General features: G+C 40.8%; 1 protein-coding gene across 2 annotated transcripts in view; it reads right to left on the reverse strand.

Moving 5' to 3' along the window:
• Positions 1 to 19441, reverse strand: part of LOC117532968 (contactin-4-like) — a 203317-nt gene that overhangs the window by 52786 nt on the left and 131090 nt on the right. For both annotated transcript variants that reach the window (XM_034196589.1, XM_034196590.1), the window contains 2 exons: positions 8321 to 8460; positions 727 to 856 (listed from right to left, as the gene is read on the reverse strand). In XM_034196589.1, coding sequence (XP_034052480.1) covers positions 727 to 856; positions 8321 to 8460 — 270 coding nt within the window. The remainder of the gene's footprint in view (positions 1 to 726; positions 857 to 8320; positions 8461 to 19441) is intronic.

Raw genomic sequence — 19441 nt, forward strand, 5'->3', positions numbered from 1 at the left:
GTTTCAGCAACATGATCAGGACTAGACGTGTTGGAAGATGAATAGTGACTAAGAACTGCGGGGAGTACAGAGTGACAGTCCTGACGGGGCAGATGGTGGACGGAGCAGCGCTGGGAATACATCACTGTCAGCAGGACGCATTCGTCCTATAATTAATGCTTTAGCGGCCAATAACAGTGAGGCCGTAGGTCATCCGGTAGGTATTGAGCAGAAGACGAAGCAAACTTGAGAACAATATGGACAAACAAATGCAAATCATCACATGTCTTTGCAAACGGACACTGTTGGGAAAGTACTGAATGTCCTCTTCCAATATCAGAGTAACCTGATAACAAAGGTATCCCAACTGTAGCTGTGAACATGACAGGATGTGTGATTACCTAGAAGAGCATCAGGACTGTTTTAGGCAGATGATAGCTATGTGATTAACATGATGATTCAGCCTCTATGGAGATAGACATATGACAAGCATGCTCATTTCTGACGTGGAGCTAATCTGAAGTAAACATTGAATACTGCTTTCTACTCCTCCATCTTGTGACTGTGTAACTCCCTCTCTTGGATATCAGCATGGGAAGGACACTGTTCAGGAACTAGTTGATGCTCTGTATGTGATGACTACTTCCATTCTGCAGAGGACAATAAATACATGTATCCTGAGATTGAAGCTCAAGCCGGTGACGAGGGATGTTTTTCTAACAGACACACAACCAACTAATGCCTTACCTATAATTCGGAGCTCTGCGTTGGAGTAGACCTCGCCGTGCTTGTTCCCGGCCACACACTGGTACATCCCTGTGTCGGACAGGGTCAGGCGGCTGATGGTCAATGCTCCGTTGGCCACCTGTATGCGCTCCTATGGACACAGAGACACACGTGCCTTTAATATGCTTTATTCCCAGCGTTCATCGACATAAAAACAGCCATCCAGCGGGCCAGAGAAATATGGTCCGGAAGTGACAGACGTGGCAATAAATCTAGGTTTTCATCACTAATGGAGGGAAAGGCTTGGGTGGATGGAGGCAGGCTAGCAGAAAATGACCCTAATCAATCTGCATGTTTGTGAGAGTGAAATAAAACCATGCCCTATTTATATCTCCGACTGCACCACAGGGGCTGTTTCCCCTTCAGCAGGAAGAGGGGATAACTGGGGAAGGCATATCGTAACATCTGAGGTATAATGCATTGTGAAAATTACTTTTCTGATAGATATGCCCCATACATACTAAGCGATGTGTACACGGTCAAGCTGCACCTCCTCTTCATCTGTTTGGAGCTTTTTTTCGCCCGTCCGTGGGATAAATGTAGCTCGTCACTGAGCCATCAAATTAAGATCTATGTAAGGATGGCTGGGCCTGATGAACTGGTTGGATCGCTGCATCTGTTGGACATATAATCCTCAATATAAGTTCATCTCTTCTCACTCAACTCCTCCACTACAGCATTAAGTCCTTGAGCAGTTTTCATACATCTCTATGCAGGCGTGTCAGGTTCTGCCTCCTCGTGCCCTTCATCTCGTCTCTTTTCCTCGGGCACACCCATAATGTCATTACAACCCCCTTTTCCATAGGCTTGAACTCTAGTCACGGGGATTAAGGTACTGACGCAAGAAAATAAAGACCGTCCTCACGGAAAGATCACAAACTAATCCTGTGTTTGAGCAGGTTGTGCCTACATTTCCATAACGCTCGGGATGTGCAGGGGCGAATATCCCTGCTGGCAAGGGAGAGGCAAACGGTGGCATACATCAGTCTGTGCATGGAAAGCACTCTCGTTTACGGCTGCTATTAATTAAGCATGACGTTCCTCTCAAATCAGCAGTTTCTCATGCCGGGGACCTGGGGGGACCATCTGCACGCCTTATGCTGAAGGAGAATGATTGGCAATGTCATTTGCCAACAACGCTGGGTTGATTTTGTTTTATATAAAGCTTCAAAAAGATTGTTAAAGATTGTCAGGATGAAGGAACGACTTTTATGGTTCAGTAAAGGGAGGGTTTTGCTTTTGATTGCTGGCAACAGTTATTCTCAAACTAATTACTGGAAGCCTTTGTGGGAATCATTTCACAGCTGTACATTTTAAATTAAAAGCAACATTTGTATATAATCAAAACAAGACACCTCCACCAATGAGGATCTAAGGAAATGTTTGTTTAAAAAAAAAAAGGCAACAAATGAGCCGTGAATTAGATTTTGACCTGCCAAGTTATATGTTCCTAAGATTATTTGTGCTCACTGTGAACTAAATCAGCTATTGACAGATGTTTGATGACTCTACTGAACATGCCTGCTTGTGTAAGAAAGAACTGCAGGAAGATGACCTCAGCTGCAACAGCAAAACAAAAAGCTCAGCCTGTTCGCTCCACTTGAGCTTGAATTAGCAGGGGAATCAGTGGGAAGTGATGCTTTAGAATCAGCCACAGTGGTGGAATCAGCGCTAAGATCTGTTTTCCATTAGTATTATAGTAGCAAGAACACCGTGTTAAAACACTCTGTTACTGCATTCACATTGCAGATGGACAACTCTGGAAACATGTGTATTTTATTGTTTATTTATTACAGCTGTAAAAAGGAAAAACATGTATTTAACAATATACTGTATACATAGTGGGTAACTCGTGAATTTGAAGTTTTAAAGTCTGACATTTCTTCATAATATTCAACCATAATATTGTTGATTCTATTTTGTAGTATTAATATGAATCTGCTGAGTCATTTTATGTCGGTTTTTTCTAGAGCTAAGGAAATCAACTGTTGTTTTCTGATCTCTCTTTAAATACGACATTGTGAACACTTACTTTTCCAGTGCTTGTGCACACACATTTGGGTACTGGACCATCCCACAACCCCAACAACTGTAATATAAGGCAATGTTGTCTTTTTTCTATGGGCTGCCAATCAGAAAACATTGGATTCAACAAGCCATTTACATTATCCCCCTTCCCATGTTACATGAAAGCTTATAATAATGTGCAAGTTCTTCTGCTTGTAAGCTATTAGATGGATTACATTTACTTTTAAAACCTGTATACAACACCAAAGTCTCAATATAAGGTGGCTAAATTGGTCCTGTTTTCATTTTATCGTAGGGAAAGGAATGTGTGAGCAACCTTTCTCTCTGTATTGTAATATGTTGATGTTATTTATAGAGATGCTCCTGTCCCCAGCCTTAAACATCTAGAAGCTGTCAATCATTCAGCGCTCAGATTTATTACAGTCGACCCACATGGCACCGGCATTGTGTTTTATATTAGGAGGTGGGCTGCCTCTCTATCAGGCAGCATCAGCACTTTATCTATTCATCTATAAAGGACTTCAAAAATGACCACCTTATTTATTGTCGCTCCTGTGCCTGAGACAGTTACTGATTCTCAGACCCAGCTCTATGTGTTCCTGCAGCAAAAACTAACCTTGGAAAAACAGCCTTCAGGTATTTCAGCCGATGTACGTGGTGTGTTAAATAGGTTTTTGTGCATGCAAATGGTCTGCAAGGCAAGGCAAGGCAAGGCAAGGCAAGGCAAGGCAAGGCAAGGCAAGGCAAGGCAAGGCAAGGCAAGGCAAGGCCAGGCAAGGCAAGGCAAGGCAGGCAAGGCAAGGCAAGGCAAGGCAAGGCAAGGCAAGGCAAGGCAAGGCCAAGGCAAGGCAGGCAAGGCAAGGCAAGGCAGGCAAGGCAAGGCAAGGCAAGGCAAGGCAAGGCAAGGCAAGGCAAGGCAAGGCAAGCAGGCAAGCAAGGCAAGGCAAGTTTATTTATATAAGCACTTTTCAACACAAGGCAATTCAAAGTGCTTTACAAAAAATGAAAGACATTAAGAAAAGGGCATTTAAAATCAGTCATTAAAAAGAAAAGCTAATAAAATAAACATTAAAAGAAAAAATACATGGATAAAAGTTACAGTGCAGTCTAAGATATGAATAGTTCAATTAAAAGCAGCGACAAAAAGAAAAGTCTTCAGCCTGGATTTAAAAGTATTCAAAGTATTCTGAAAAGGCTAAACTCCTTGTGTTCCCTCCAGAGGGAATTTCTCTCCCACACACTCCCCCCTCAAAACGTCTCCATTGGACTCATTTGCCTACTTCCTTAACATAGTGACATCAGTACATAACACTTGTACTTCTATTGGCTAGCGCTCCAACACATTGTACGTGCCAATCACAACAGAGCCACAGAGCCAACCAATCAAAGCAGACTGGGCTCAAAATACGTATATTAATTAATTGTAATTTGCGTCTGAATTGTATTGGAGTAAAAGTAGTAAATACTCAAGCACCAGTAGAAAAATAGTGAGATGCTTTCCATGACTGATCGTCCATCCGTGGCTCCAAAGTCTTCACCACTGCAACACTAACAGGAATAACCTCAGTTCAAGTACATTGTTGCCAGCCCTCTGTATGGCGGTCCCACCTAATTTAAATGGACTCAATCCTGTTTCACGCTGGAGTTTCTCTTTAATTGCACATCCACTTAATCCTCGGGCTATTGTCAATAACGCAGCAGAGAGAGAGGCAGGGTTGGGTTGTAATGGAATACATGTAATGGTGTTACGTAATCAGAATACAAAAATCAAGTAACTGTTTTCAGCTCGCGTTACATTTGAAAAACGAGTAATCTGATTACAGTTACTTTCCTAAACCTGAAGTGAATACATTTCGGAATACTTAATGAAATTATTGGTGGAAAGATTTCCTCTCAACATTTAATATTCATTATTAAAGGTACAGCCGATTCATCACAGCGCACAAAACCTATTACCGCCTCAGATGGACCAAAAAAGGGAGCTTTTTAAAATAAAAAAAGGGGCGGGTCCGCTCAGTGAAACGATAACAACGAAACATGGAGGAACAAAAGTATGCGTTTAAATTGTGTGTGTGTGTGTGTGTGTGTGTGTGTGTGTGTGTGTGTGTGTGTGTGTGTGTGTGTGTGTGTGTGTGTGTGTGTGTGTGTGTGTGGTTAAAACACATCAGCCTGCGGTCGCTCTTTAGCCTTTCTAATGATTCTGAAGGTGAACACAGTGAAAGGCACGGCGCGCTCGTCTTCTCAGAGGCTGAGTGAACCCTCCCGCTGCTGCAGAGATTTCATGAAGTGAAGGAGGTGTTCCTTCTATAAAACAGCTGCGGGCAGCAGATACTGTGAGTGTCACAGACATGAATTCATAGATCAAGGCAGACTGGTGCACACACTCTCATGTTTTGCCAATCCGGTGGTTAAACAAATATAGCTCTCCACCCCTGGCCGACATGTCCTTAAAATGAAGTCCGAGTTCGACATTTTAATTCATGTCCTGCCAACACTGGCAGGACAGAAGGCGACACGCCCGTTCAAAGCCGTGTCCCTCACTCCTCACATCCCAAGCTGCATCCTCAAAAAGTGTATTATGTTGTTACATCGTTTCAGATGTGATGTTTCAGTTGTGCTCTTTGTGTCTCCTGTTCACCAAAACATATCTGTGATGGAGAAAGAAAGTAAACCAAAAGTAATCTAAAAGTAATCTCAATACGTTTTTAAGACACACAACTGTAACTGTATTCGGATTACTTTCAGAGCCATGTATTCAGTAATCAGTAACTGATTACATTTACAAAGTAACCCTCCCAACCCTGGAGAGAGGTGCTTTCCAAGAAGAACAGCCACGTGAAAAGAAGCATCTCAATAAATGATTGCTATTTTGACTCAGGGCAGTAACACAAAGCATCCCATAGGAAAATAGGAGTCTCATAATATATAAGGGCATGTGAAATATTGTATGAAGCTGCATGTCAACTGCTGTCCAACAAAGAGCAAAATGATTGTGGAACCAGTCTGAGAGCTATACTATTATTAGAGTGAAACACTAGGAATAGTTGGGGGTTGTTAAATATTTTAAATGACTGACATTGAATAATTGAATGCACATATTCTCAGATATATATATATAATGACTCCCGGGCATGCACTGCACTGTATAGCCAATCTTCCGATAGAGCACCTCACTTTATTATAGTTTGTCTTATTGATTGCTCAATTTCTGTTGCTCAAACTTATAAAAGTGTCAGCAGAAATAAACCAGTCAGAAAGGTCTCAATTGATTCGCTGCAATAAATAACAACAAATGGAGCATCCTCTTCCCACCGCTGCTGCGTACATCATTGACCTTTCCCTCTTCCACTCATTAAGCCACTGTGGTTAATGGTGGCATTTGAAACAATTCAACACCTTTGGTAATCAATCCACTCACCCATGCATTCTGAATATGTCCATTAATTATATTTATGTTGGGAGGAAAACTGCTGCACAGAAATCATCAGAGTCATTGTAATCTTTAATCACACATGGATTGAAATGCATTGGAAACCAGATGGCTGAGTGTGGTGAGATATAAGTGTAATTCCTCCTGTGTTTGACTTTATTCAAATGTAATCAGAATTAAGGGGAAGGGGAAGGATTACGGTCACTTTAACTAGATTAAATTATATAAATATGTATATGTAATGTTGAAGTATGCATTACAAGTTGGTTATTAGCGTGTCTCCAATATTATAATGTAAAAGGAGACTACAGGCACATTGGTCAAAAGAAAGGCAAATAACAATCCAACACATATGTTTGTATTACAATGTTTCTAAATGTATTTTGTTTTGTATATACATCTTATTACATCAGTTCCAGAACATTGGATAGTTCCAGGAAAATGTGAAAATGTTTGGTTTATTCTGTAAAATAAATGTAGGAGCTCTTTGTATTGCTCCGGAAATAAGAAAATCAGCATGCTCAAATGTTGTTGAATACATTAGGCTATATATGAAACATCGCTGTAAGGCATGACATACTGTATGAAGTGGACATGTTTCTTTTAAGAAAACAGCTTTCAAAGTCATGAATTGCAACATTACCTATATTTTGCATTTCATAGTCCATTGATCAGGTTTTTCAGATTTGCTTTTAAGATAAGATAAGATGGACCATTTACTTTTTTAAAAGATTTTGTCAGGCCACAAGTGCCGTATAGACATGACAGAAAGGGGGAGACACCAGCTCTACCAAGTGAACTATACAGCGACCACTGACATGTTGAATATGATCTAATGAGGAGGCGTGTGGTGCAGTGGGTTAGTGTGTTGGTGTTCGGATCAGGGGGTCACAGGTTCAAACCCCACTGCAGTCATTGTGTCCTTGAGACACTTCACCCCAAATTGCTCCTGTGGGGATTGTCCACAGTATTGAGTATGTAAGTCGCTTTGGATAAAAGCGTCTAACAAGTAACATGTAATGCCAACTTGTGTTGCATTAAGGATAAATAAACACAATACAATTGACAAAGTTAGTAAAATGAACATCTTCATTTGTATTTTGGATGTTATCTTTCCAATCCAATAGAGCCCAAACCCTCACCAGTTCATGCCTGTAGTGTCCTGGTTCAACTCACAAACATGTTGTATCCATAAAACCAGATGGGCAGTCCAACACAAGAGTGTTACTTTCAGAAAGGTTTTGATAAAACTGTTGGCCATTGGCTGAACAGATTGTTGAGTACTCCTGCCTGATAGCGAGCCAAATGTGTTTTGTATGAGGAGGAGGCTTTGCAGCAGAGGGTTGCCTCTGGTAAAATAACGACAGCCCGGGTTCATTCAAACAGCATGCACAACATTCAAGCACTGATCGATATCCTCTGGTGTGTCTGTCGCCTTTTTTGCATAATGAAGCAAATGAACATAATGCTTGTTTATTTATCAGGTGCAAGCTGTGCCTCAGTGTCCAATCAATCTTTCCCAAACAACCTGGAGAAAGGATCCAATATTATAATCCAATATGATGGAGGAATATTGAATCATATTCGTGCACAGCTTTGCACAAGATGAACACGTTTGGAGCCACAATCGGCTCATCATTGTACACATAATGGGAATTCAGAGGGGGCTAGAATGAAAGTAGGATATACGGTGTTTATATAAAGAATCTTACTTTTTCATATTTGGTGGCACAGGATTAATAACTGCACTTGGCCAAGAGAGATTTAACAGAAGATTCGAGAAGCGCTCACATCACTTACATGGGCCTGTTTAGTGTTTTATCGCCGCACATACACGGAGCAATTCCTTTGAAATAAATGGTGTCTTTCCAAAGCAAAAAGCCTAATGTATTGCCGCACAGGAGGCACCCAGTTGTAATGAAAAACACAATCATGCATGGTAATTGGTCTTGAACAGACAGCACAATAGAGCTGTGAGATTACAGTTAGTCAGGTTTGCTCACATTCTTCATTCAGCAGCAAAAAGCATCTCTCCCAAAGTGCCGGCGTAACCTTGGAAGAGGAACTGTATCTCTGATCTAAAGACAGATCTCTTACCTCCACAGGCTCAAGGTTCTCTCCATTTTTCATCCACCTGTACGAAGGCTTTGGCTTCCCGGTGGCTTTACACTCCCACACCATGGCTTCATCGATGAGCTTCTGGACATCTTGGGGTTTCTCGATGAGATGAGGGGGAGCTGAAATTGGAGAAATTGAGATTGTTTATGTACATATCTGAGTCACTTTGGATTATTAACATGTGCTCCGAGCAGTGGACGTAGGGAGAGCTGTTTGTATTTCTTTTTACCCTGGGCTTGTCTGTCATGTTGTAAACAGGCTGTGATTATTTTTGAACTTTTTGGGGCGGTGTGCAGCCTTACAGTAGGACTTACGGTACGTCCACACAGCAGCTTAGACGAATCTTCCACCACTTCCAACGCTTCTCTGCCCATTGACTTTGAATGGGGATGACGTCACTTTGCCTCGCTTTTCGCCGAACTGCATTGTGGGGGAGCGAAGCGAAGATTTCCAGGATTTCCAGGATTCAAAAGTTGAGCAATGTTCAACTTTTGAAGCTGAGCTGGAAGCGTCAGCCAATCAAATCACGTTTATGCAAATCTGATAGTAGAAGCGCTAGCCAATCAAACCGCGTGTAAGCAGGGAGAGCCAGACCGCAGTTCATTTCCTCATATTCCAAACGAGAAATTACGGTAGCAAATCACCCGGTTCTTTACGACCAGAACTATTAACGGGATACAAACCGGAGGAACCAGGCATGGAGGGAGGTGGCAGAGACAGTGGGTGAAACTGGTAGGTTTTCGCCTGTTTGGGGAGTTTATATATATATATATATTGCTCGCATAAAATCCCCGGGGTTTTTTGCTTTGTATGTCGGGGGCGGGAGATTCATGTGATTGGTTGTTGGTCGCGTTGCTCGCAAAACATCCCCAAGCTTTCAGACACGCCCAGCTCCAAGATTTTCAAGATTTTTGAAAAGCTGCTGTGTGGACGTACCGTTAGGGCACTACTCATCGATGCCGTATGTCTTAGAAATACATGAATGCTTTTTACTTCTACTTATTCTCAACATGAACCTTACATGTTCAGGTTCATATACGTATGTTGTGCCTCGACTGTGACGTGTTTACATGCTTTAATGTTGAAAAAGGTCTTTATTTGTATCATACTCAGACCCTCTGTTCACCCTCTGTCTGAAACCAGAGCCCAGTCTGCTCTGAGTGGTTAGCTGACCAGCTCTGTTGTGATAGGTCAACTGCTTAGGGAGGTCCCCATTATGCTTTTTGGGGTTTATACTTTCCTGTACTCGGCCAGCTGACCAATCAGAGCAGACTGGGCTCTGGTTTCAGACAGAGGGTGAAAAGAGGTGCTGCAGCACAGGCAGTATGAGAAAAATAAGGAGCTTTTTGAACATTAAAGCATGTGGACATGTCCCAGTAGAGACATAAAATACGTATATGAACCTGAAAACGACCATAGTATGTCCTCTTTAAGGTGTGATATCACCAAAGATCTCCTTTAAATGTTTACAACGCAAAAAAACTCAACTATATCCATATGGATGGCTACTGCTGCCATTAAAATCTCCTCCATTCAATACAGAGTAAATGATGGTATAATTACACAGGAGGACGATTGATTATTTGCTATGTCATGAGCTCAAGGCTAGTTAATGATTATGGAAAAAAAGAAAGTGGTAAATAAACCAGATAAGTAAAGCTCCGTGTGTGATGCTCTGTACATTCAGGATGATGTGTAGGTCACACTACCATCACTTTATATCACACAAGGCCAGTGGCAGGACAAGAGTAATGGCTGACCGTATTTTTCCATTCCGCCCATCTCACCTAATGCCACTCTCAAGGACTGACCTTTGTGGAGGCTTCTCAGCAACAGTACATCCCGCTCTAATTGGCTTTTGCTATATAGTATATTGCCTTTGAGTATAGCAGGACAACACGGCAGGAAATTCAATGACTGCAAATGCATCACGGCATTATCTCTGTGCGTAAACCACAATACAGTATTAGTGTGTGGTTGTGTGGTAAGAGAAGCCGGATGAAACAAAAAAAGAGTAGGATGCAGAGACCAGCGTGGGGTATTTTGATCGGTTGTGTGTATTTATGTCCTGCACATATTCAACATCAAAGTCTTTCCGGCATCAGAGATGTATTTGTGGATCATGTGCAGCCCTCTAAGATCCGTTCGGCAGCATGGAAATCGGCCCACGGTTGGTCATTAGCATTTTGTGCTAACAGTAGAAAGGGTTACAGTTTCCTTTGACAGATAGCTAGTTATTTTTCCTGCTACCTGGTTTCTTAGAAGTGATATTCTCACAACAATGCATTGTCCATCACAGGTCAAGGGAAATTCATTGTTTGATTTCGGAGCTTCACAACAGCGTTTGCAGTCAAGGTCCACGGAGACGTAGGGTTGGATGTATTGGTCACCAAGAAGCCCTCTTTTTATTTTCTATTAGAAACCGCAGTCTATTGTGACAAATATTTTCTATTTAAGTGTGTAACGTCAATAACATAGAACATGGAATTCTGGACCATTATCATTCACTGAATCTAACCGTTTTATTGCCAACACGTGATAGATTTGTTGCTTTAACAACCTTATATTTTTGTTGTGTTTTGTTCATTTAAATTCACAACATTACGACGTGTTTAAAACTGCCATCATAATCTGGTATAAAATATATCCTTAAAACGTAATTGAGGATGGAGTTGAGTTGGATAAGAATCACATTTTTTAGGAGGGAGGGTTGAGAAAATAAACATGGGATGTAACATAAAGGCAGCTTTGTCTTTATTATGTTCTGGGGCCTCATTTATAACGCCGTGCGTAGGATTCACGTGGGAAGGTTGCTTACGTAGTAGAAATCCAAAAAATAGGTACAGACATTTTCCGATTCACCAAACAACGCCGGTTTCCCTTTATAAATCACAATCGACTCGAAATGCGGTGCAGCTTTTGCGGGCTTCACGTAACGCCCATATTTGCCTATAAATAGTCAAAGAAACGCCCATTCATTCATTCTGACTGACTGCATGAAGAAGATCGCAGGAAATGACGACAGAACAGCTAAAAAAGACATCTCACACCGTGTCAGATTTTGGTTATTTTGGGGAGGTCGAGATAAATCATATTGTTTGGTGGATGCCGTTTGAACCAGCAGCATGGCGGTCGGATCGTCACCAAAATAAATAAATAAGTGGTCCGAAAAAGGTTCATGACAAAAAAAATACACATAGCCTTCCTCAGGCAGTGTGTTTGTACCGGGGACAGGAGACACCCTCTTGATGAGAGACTGTAAGAAATGATCGGGGAATCCCTCCGGAGTGGAGTCATGACGACTGGATCTGAATTATGTTTTCGTATTTAGTGGTTTGTGTTCCAGCTGTCGATCAGCTGTGCGCAGCGTCTCCACTGCAGCAACTCTATATCCACCAGTTAGAGGAAATACAACTAATGTGTTGTGTTATATTAGCTGTACAATTTACCACACATATGGTGTTCTTAGTTTCCATACCTCCTGTGTTTTATGAGCGACTTATCAAGTCTTAGCAAACGGCATAAAACATGATTAAACATGGTAGTATATAAAACCATGCTCGTACAACCTAGAAATGCAAAACCGCATCATTTATGAGAAAACATTTCATAACATTAACACAACATATTCGATGGTGGTTTTAAATAACATATCCGTATTTATTTATTTCTCCAAGTTATGTTTTTGTGTGCACTGAGGAGTCACAAACAGGCGTTTGTTTCATCATTTTAAGATTGTCTTTAATCAATGTTTGAAAATGAATTCTTCATATATGATAAATGAGAGGTAACATTTTGTTTATGGTATTATTTCCACATATTTCTCTCCATTCTTCCTTCTGCCAACGGTGTCGCAGTTTCTCGTCTCTCCCGTTGTTGTGCTTAGTGCGTACGCATGGATTAGAGTTTGCGTGGAGGACCGCACGTTTTCCCGTCAAGTTAGTATTTTATAAATCGCAAACATTGCGTAGAAACTGGCGTACGCCATTTTTTGAGCGTATATCCCTTTATAAATGAGGCCCCTGGTCATCTAAAGTCATAAGGGCTCGTGGGAAATATAACTAAACGATTTATATAATATTTTTGGTATTTCACTGCTCCCTGGCCGTACGTAATGGCAACCCACTGCTCCTAACAGTAGGATGGGTCAAATGCAGAGAAACCGTTTTGTTACATAGTACCTGTACTACGTAACGAAAATAAGTTGAATCTTCTTCTTCTTCTTGTAAATAAAAACCCACTTGTTATCATAGATGAAACATAAATACAAGGCATGATCAATAAGATTCCTTGCAATAGACCAATAACAAAGAATTGGTTGATATGTGAAAACTTCAGCAACTAAAATAAATCGCTTGTAAAAGGAATATTTGGAATAAAATGAATTACTATGACAATTATAGAAACATTTCGAGTTTGACAAAGGTTGAGTTATAAACAAAGGCTACAATACTAATCATGCCTTTTTTGGAAAATATACATAAATATATTTTGAATTTATAAATGTTTTTCTTCACTTTTCACTTTGCTTTGTTGAGTGTTTCTTTTAAATCTTGTATTATTTTATAATTTGTTTGTATCTTATGCACCTATATAACTTCATGAAATGCAAGGGAATAATTACATTTTATATATTCATACATTTATTCCCATTGATATCCATTTAAAACCATTTTCAGCTTTCCTACTGGCCCTAGAAGTCTTTGAGGTATCTGAGCCTTGAGGAAGGGATGGTTCAAAGTCTCTCTATAAGACTCCTCCATCACAAGTCATTTAGCATCACATCCATTCATCCCAGCGCAATCCTCCATCAGAGTCTATCAGCCCCACCCACTGCACCCTCGCTCCATTGTTGTCGTTTGTGGGTGTTTTCTCCCCGCTGACAGGGTCACTCACTCCATCCCTCACCCGCCGCGCACGTATCCACTCTCAGTCAACACCTACCAAATGAAAGCCGGCAGCCCATCTCTGCCAGCACGCACACACACACACACACACACAACACACACACACACACACACACACACACACACACACACACACACACACACACACACACACACACACACACACACACACACACACACACACACACACACACACACCACACACACACACACACACACACACACACACACACACACACACACACACACACACACACACACACACACACACACACACAATCAGAAACATCAAGTGGGTAAAGCTGGGAATGTTGCCCTATCAGTGGAATCACTGAGATAACGCAGCGGAGCGTCTGCAGGGATGTGAATACAAACAGGGCAAACTGACCTGTCACCGCTTCACATTTACTTTCTTGCAGACGCCTATTTCTTCACTATTTCTTCTTTTAGAGACACATTTTCTTTAAATAAAACTCCATGATTATGAAGAGAGACTGTGTGTAACAATACCCCAAACCAAAGAGAAATTATTCTGCAGATTTAAGACAGGACAAGTCATCATATATATCGCCACTTCATTTCTAACTGAAAAAGCGGTACCACTTTACAATAAGACTACCCTTATAAAGGATTCGGGTTCATAATTAGGTTCTAAACACTTTATGAATCATTAAGAACCATTTATAAACCAGTTCTAACATAGTTTTCATACATCAACACAGGCTCACTATTTGGCAAGATGACTAAGCCTTATATTGGCTACTTAGCGAGAATCAACTCAGTGAGCAACAGATACCAAGGATGCTGGCTGATGAAGAAGACGAAGTAAGCTAGGTAGCCAATATAAAGCCCCGGACACACCAAGCCGTTTTGGCCGTTGATGGATGTCAGGCCGACGATGAGCGTCCTGTCGCCGTACTCAGATTGGTGTGTCCCGCACCGTCGTGTCTTTTCGACCGTGCCGACACCTTTTTGGCCGAAAACCTACCGATTCATGTCGAATGAATCGGTAGGCAGTCGGCCAAAGGCTGTCGGTCAAAGAAATCACTCTGATTGGCTGTTCAGCTTAGCGAATCAGTGCATGAGAAGCGAAACGGAAGTGAGGGACCCAAACAAACTATTAAGAAGGCACATGTGAGATTTCATTTAACTCCAGCTCTCGACACAGGTTCAGGAAAGCCCCATGAGCTTCTCGCTGAAGAGTGAAAATGGAACGCACACGCTATTTGTTGTTTGTTTATATCACGCAGTCTGTTCTATCTTCCGGTTGTTGCCTCTTTTGAATGACGAATGCACACTACCGCCGCCTGCTGGTAAGGAGAGTTATTGCAACTTGTCCGTCGGCTGAAGTCTTTGCTTGGTGTGTCCCTACCATACACTGTATATATAAATGGACGTAGTGTCCGTGACGTCACCCATAGGATTCTGCAGAGTTGCCGTGAAGCCCTTAGTAGGCGGAGTCGGCCACTAACGGCTCGACTGTGACGTCAGAGTCTAATCCCGCCTGCTACAAATAAGGGCAAAGAGGCGGAGCCGAGGCGGGACCAGCTGCCTCCGAACTGGAAGTAGACAGAGCTAGCTCAGGCTAAGAAGCTAAGCTAACATGAAATACGTGCATACCAAGTTACTGCTAACAGTGTAGTTCCCCTATATAAACGTTACATTCATAATCAAATGAGACAATCTGCAAGAGAATTAGCTATATTTTGTTATTCTTAATGCTTGTCATTCACACGTTGAGAAAAGACGGACTCCACCGCCCGGACCTAACGGAGCCGCAGTAGGCTAGCTCCGGGACGCCGGCTGGAGCTAGCCCCCTGCGGCTCCGTTAGCTCCGGCGGCCATCACTGGGATAATTGGGTCCCCTATTAACATTTGCTCCCGTTTAGCATTATGGGCGTCATAGCCATAGACCAGTGCTTCTCAAAGTGTGGTCCGCGGACCACTGGTGGTCCGTGAGCGCCCACTAGTGGTCCGTGGGTATATTGGTAACATTTCACATTTGAAATAAATTAACTTATTTAAGTTTTCCGCACTCTTGCGGGAATATCTCTACAATGGAGCGAGTTTAAGTCTCACTTTTCGATTGCATGATATAGCCCAGCGCAACACCTTCATCACACATGTTGCCACTTGTTTGTACCATTTTCAGGCGATTTATAATTTGTTCTAAAAAAACGATGTGTTTTTGGATATTTGTGGAGTTAGGTGGTCCGCGAGTTTTTTTTTATTGGTTAAGTGGTCCTTGGTATGAAAAAGTTTGAGAAACACTGCCATAGACTATAAAAGTCTTACCCAAGGCTGAATCATAAACTAAAATGTATATGTATGCATAAAGGGTTACGTCCTTAGCTGGCTAATAAGTAACAAGCTAAGCTACCAAGCACACAAACACCTGCAAACGGGGTTAACATGTATAATATTATCATTTTAGACTTCTTGGAAGTTCTGTTAGTACATTCAAGCGCACAGCACGACATTTTAATTGTCTGGTATTTGTAACAATATTCCCTAAAAGGCACAATCACCACGAACACGGCTAAAGCTAAAGGGTCAAGTACAGTACTATGACTAACTAACGTTGTAGCCTCTATGGTTGTAGCCTAGCAGAGTGGACAAGTTGCTGTTAGCTGACAGTGAGGCATGTACGTGTCCATCAAAGTGACCACGCCCTAATTTATGCAACAACTTTAAAACCTAATATAAATAAAAGGGTCGTGTTAGAAAACAATTCACTCACAGATTCATAATCATGAAGGTGGAATCTAACTATATCGATAATCATATGTATTGCATCCATGGGTAGAAACATGTTTTTTTCTGCTGTAAAGTTGGGCATTTTAACATGGGGGTCAATGGAAATTGCTCCTTTCTGCAGCCAGTCCCTAGCGGCCCATGTATGAACTGCAGTGTGTGGCACTTCCGTATTGGCGTCCCGGCTGTTCCCCAGAGTTTGCCGCTTGGTCCCTACCTTTAGACTTAGCAGTACAGATGAATGTAGGCTCACTATTTGGCAAGCAACCGGTCACAGTTGCCCTGTATATCTCATGTCTTATAAAAGCTTATTAATGATTTAAAAAGTGTTCAAAACCGAATTAATAAATGAATTCCAAACTATGCGTAAACCCTCTGTAAGGGTAGTCTTATTGTAAAGTGGTACCGAAAAATCCAACCATCATTAAAAAAAAATGCTCTTAAAAAACTTAAATATGTTTAAACTAGGTTATTTTATGAACTTAATGAGTTCAAGATGCTGCCATATTTGAGTAAACGGTGCAACTTATTGACCTTATTACAATACACAGGAAACAGGAAACAAGGTTAATGTAAAGAAATTAAGTTACCAACTAAAGCTATCATTTCATTTTATTTGATATACTTATCTACAAGAGGTCTTGATTGTTGAGTAAGCGTCTAAATTGTGCAAATTATATATATATTTATATTTTGATCGTATTTAAAAAAACTCTTTAATATTTTACACAGGAAATATAAAACAAGGTAAACAAAAATAAATAAATACATAAATTAAAAAGCTAAGAGATAAATATATAAATAAATACAAAACTAAAATTGCTAATTTTAGATATAAAAATGTGTTTCCTGTGTATTGTAATATGGTTAATAAGTGGCACTGTTATACATAAAAATGTATTAATACATATTTAAAATATGAAGATTAAGATGTTAGATATATCATTTAGTTTATAAAATAAAATACTTAGAGGATAGTTTTTTTGATGGTTGGATTTTGTATATCTTGAGTGGTAGTGAACATCCATTTGATTTATAACCTTACATTTTAATATGCAGCTTCTTCATTTCCAGGACAATCTCAAGAGGCCTGCTGCTCTGGGACACATCATGAGAGTGAGGATGCTTCAGAGTGACCAAAGTGCCTCCGTGGAGCAACACTTTCATCTCTTCCTGTCTCACAAAGCCTCACTATATTTGCTCCGATGCACAACAGATACCCCTTATCGATCCCCCATTGGCTTACACTGCTGACGAATGTCACAAAGGCTTAATTCAAAGGGGGTTCAAAATAAGATTACTGATTTGTATCACCTGGCTGCAGCCGGCGGCAGACAGGAGGCAGAGAGATAGAGGAGGGAGAGACTCAAAACGCATCATAAATGAGCGAGGGGCCGCGGCACAAAGGGACAAATGAAGCCTTAGTGCTTCACAGCTTGCTCTGCTTTCAGGCTGCTGTAAATCATCACAAATTGTTTAATGCGCCAAATGAGTTATTTATGTTGACGGCTTTACACAGCAGGACTTGAAGGAGAGAAGGAAGAAATCAGAGAGTGGTTCAGGTGGGGTGACAGGAAAATCCATAGATTGCCTAAAGAGCGAGTTAACAGATGAGTCCTGGTCAGGGACGTGCACAGACATTTGGAGGGGCTTTAAACTGGAAAAAGCCCCCCCCCCCCCCCCCCCCCCCCCCGGGAAAAAAACACAAGACCTTTTGAAAATTCTAACTTGTTTTTAATGTAAAAGGTTCATAACAGAAAAACACAACACTGTCATTGCAAGTGACACTCAGTTGACTTCTATGTCAACTGCTAAATTCGTTATTCAGGCACATTTTTTGTTGTGCGGTCCATATCTCATTAAAATATCTAATGTTAGTAACTATTAAAGAAAAAATGGGGACAATTCTGTTTTAATGTAGTTTGACCATTGTAACTGATGTGCAGACATACTGTACTGATGAAATAGGGCTTCTAACTAATTACCTTAAATAAACTCACTAATGAAACCAGTTCAATTCACATTATTCTTATTATTCTTTATGAGCGCAGTAACGGTAAGGTATCGAATTACTTATTTATTTAGTATTCCATAATTTAATAACAGAGATTGACCATCTCTGTTATTAAATTATGGAATACTAAATAAATAAAACTGAAGTGGCAGAAATCCTACAATGAAGCGGGACAGTGAAGTGTTCTCCGTGAGAGGGTGATCAAGAAAAGAGAGCGAGCGGCCCCGTCGAGGGAGTTTACGGAGCAGAGTAAAAGACACAGAAGGACAGAAGCACAATAACAAGTATATGTAGGTGTTTTTTTTGTAAATAACCGACGGTGTCAAGAGGAAGTAAAGTCCCCTGATTTGTTTCTTACGCCAGGCAGGCATTTGGTGTGATCACCAGAGCCATATGAGGCCGGAGGGCTTTCCTTTGCTTCCAGCTGTCAGATTGTAAACAAAGTCACGTGACTGGGGGCAGATGACAGCGCTGACAAAGTGTGTTTCCCGCAGCGAGACGCTACAATACTAATTGTGGGCTTATCATATTGATTCGGCCACAACAGAAAACAAATAAAAACTGCTCTCTCCAGAGGGGCAGGTCAGACAAAAATGGCAAACGGGCTGTTGCCCGGGCAACATTAGCCCGGGCCGTACCTGTGCACGTCCCTGGTCCTGGTTAACATATTATGAATATATACATGTGGTGGCTCTGCTTTATCCGTGTATTCATGACCATGACACTGGTGATTGTGGGAAGATGCCAGGCTAAGCTAACAGCTAAAGATATATAATATATATATTAGATTTCTTGTTTTTTATATTTTTATTTTATGTCTGCACCATGACATCAAGTCAAATTCCTAGTATGTGTGAACCTACCTGGCAATAAACCTGTTTCTGATTCTGATTATGAAAGAACAGTAGCTACATGGAGGATTGCAAACATTGAATACTTATAAAGATGAAATGGGACTCAATACAAGTTTCCATCTTTAGTGTTATTAACAATATGAATCTTATGCTTAACTACTTTTTATCTCGAAAAACAATATCAAGTCTTGGTACCAGTTTTATAAGACATACCATTTGTTTTGGTTATGTTTAGTTTGCCAAACATTTTCGACCTGTGACCCCTTACAGGGAATAACATTGTTCCATTATTATTATATTTTCTTATTAATTAAAAAAAAGAAGGAAATAATAATAATATTCTTTTCAACTTGTTTTCTTTTTCCTATGTATTCCATTATTTCGTTTTTAATGGGAATATATTTCCCTGGTCAAAATATATTAGGAAATATTTGAAACCTATATATTTGGCTCAATTTAATTTTTTCCGATGGGACATTTTCCGTTTTTAGAGTTTATTGGCAGTAGATATTACCACTTCTACAATGTAAACCCAACAGGTGTAAATACGGGTCTATCAGCAACAAACGTC

Source organism: Gymnodraco acuticeps, unplaced genomic scaffold (assembly GCF_902827175.1).
Source record: "Gymnodraco acuticeps unplaced genomic scaffold, fGymAcu1.1, whole genome shotgun sequence".
In the NCBI taxonomy this organism is placed as follows: Eukaryota; Metazoa; Chordata; class Actinopteri; order Perciformes; family Bathydraconidae; genus Gymnodraco; species Gymnodraco acuticeps.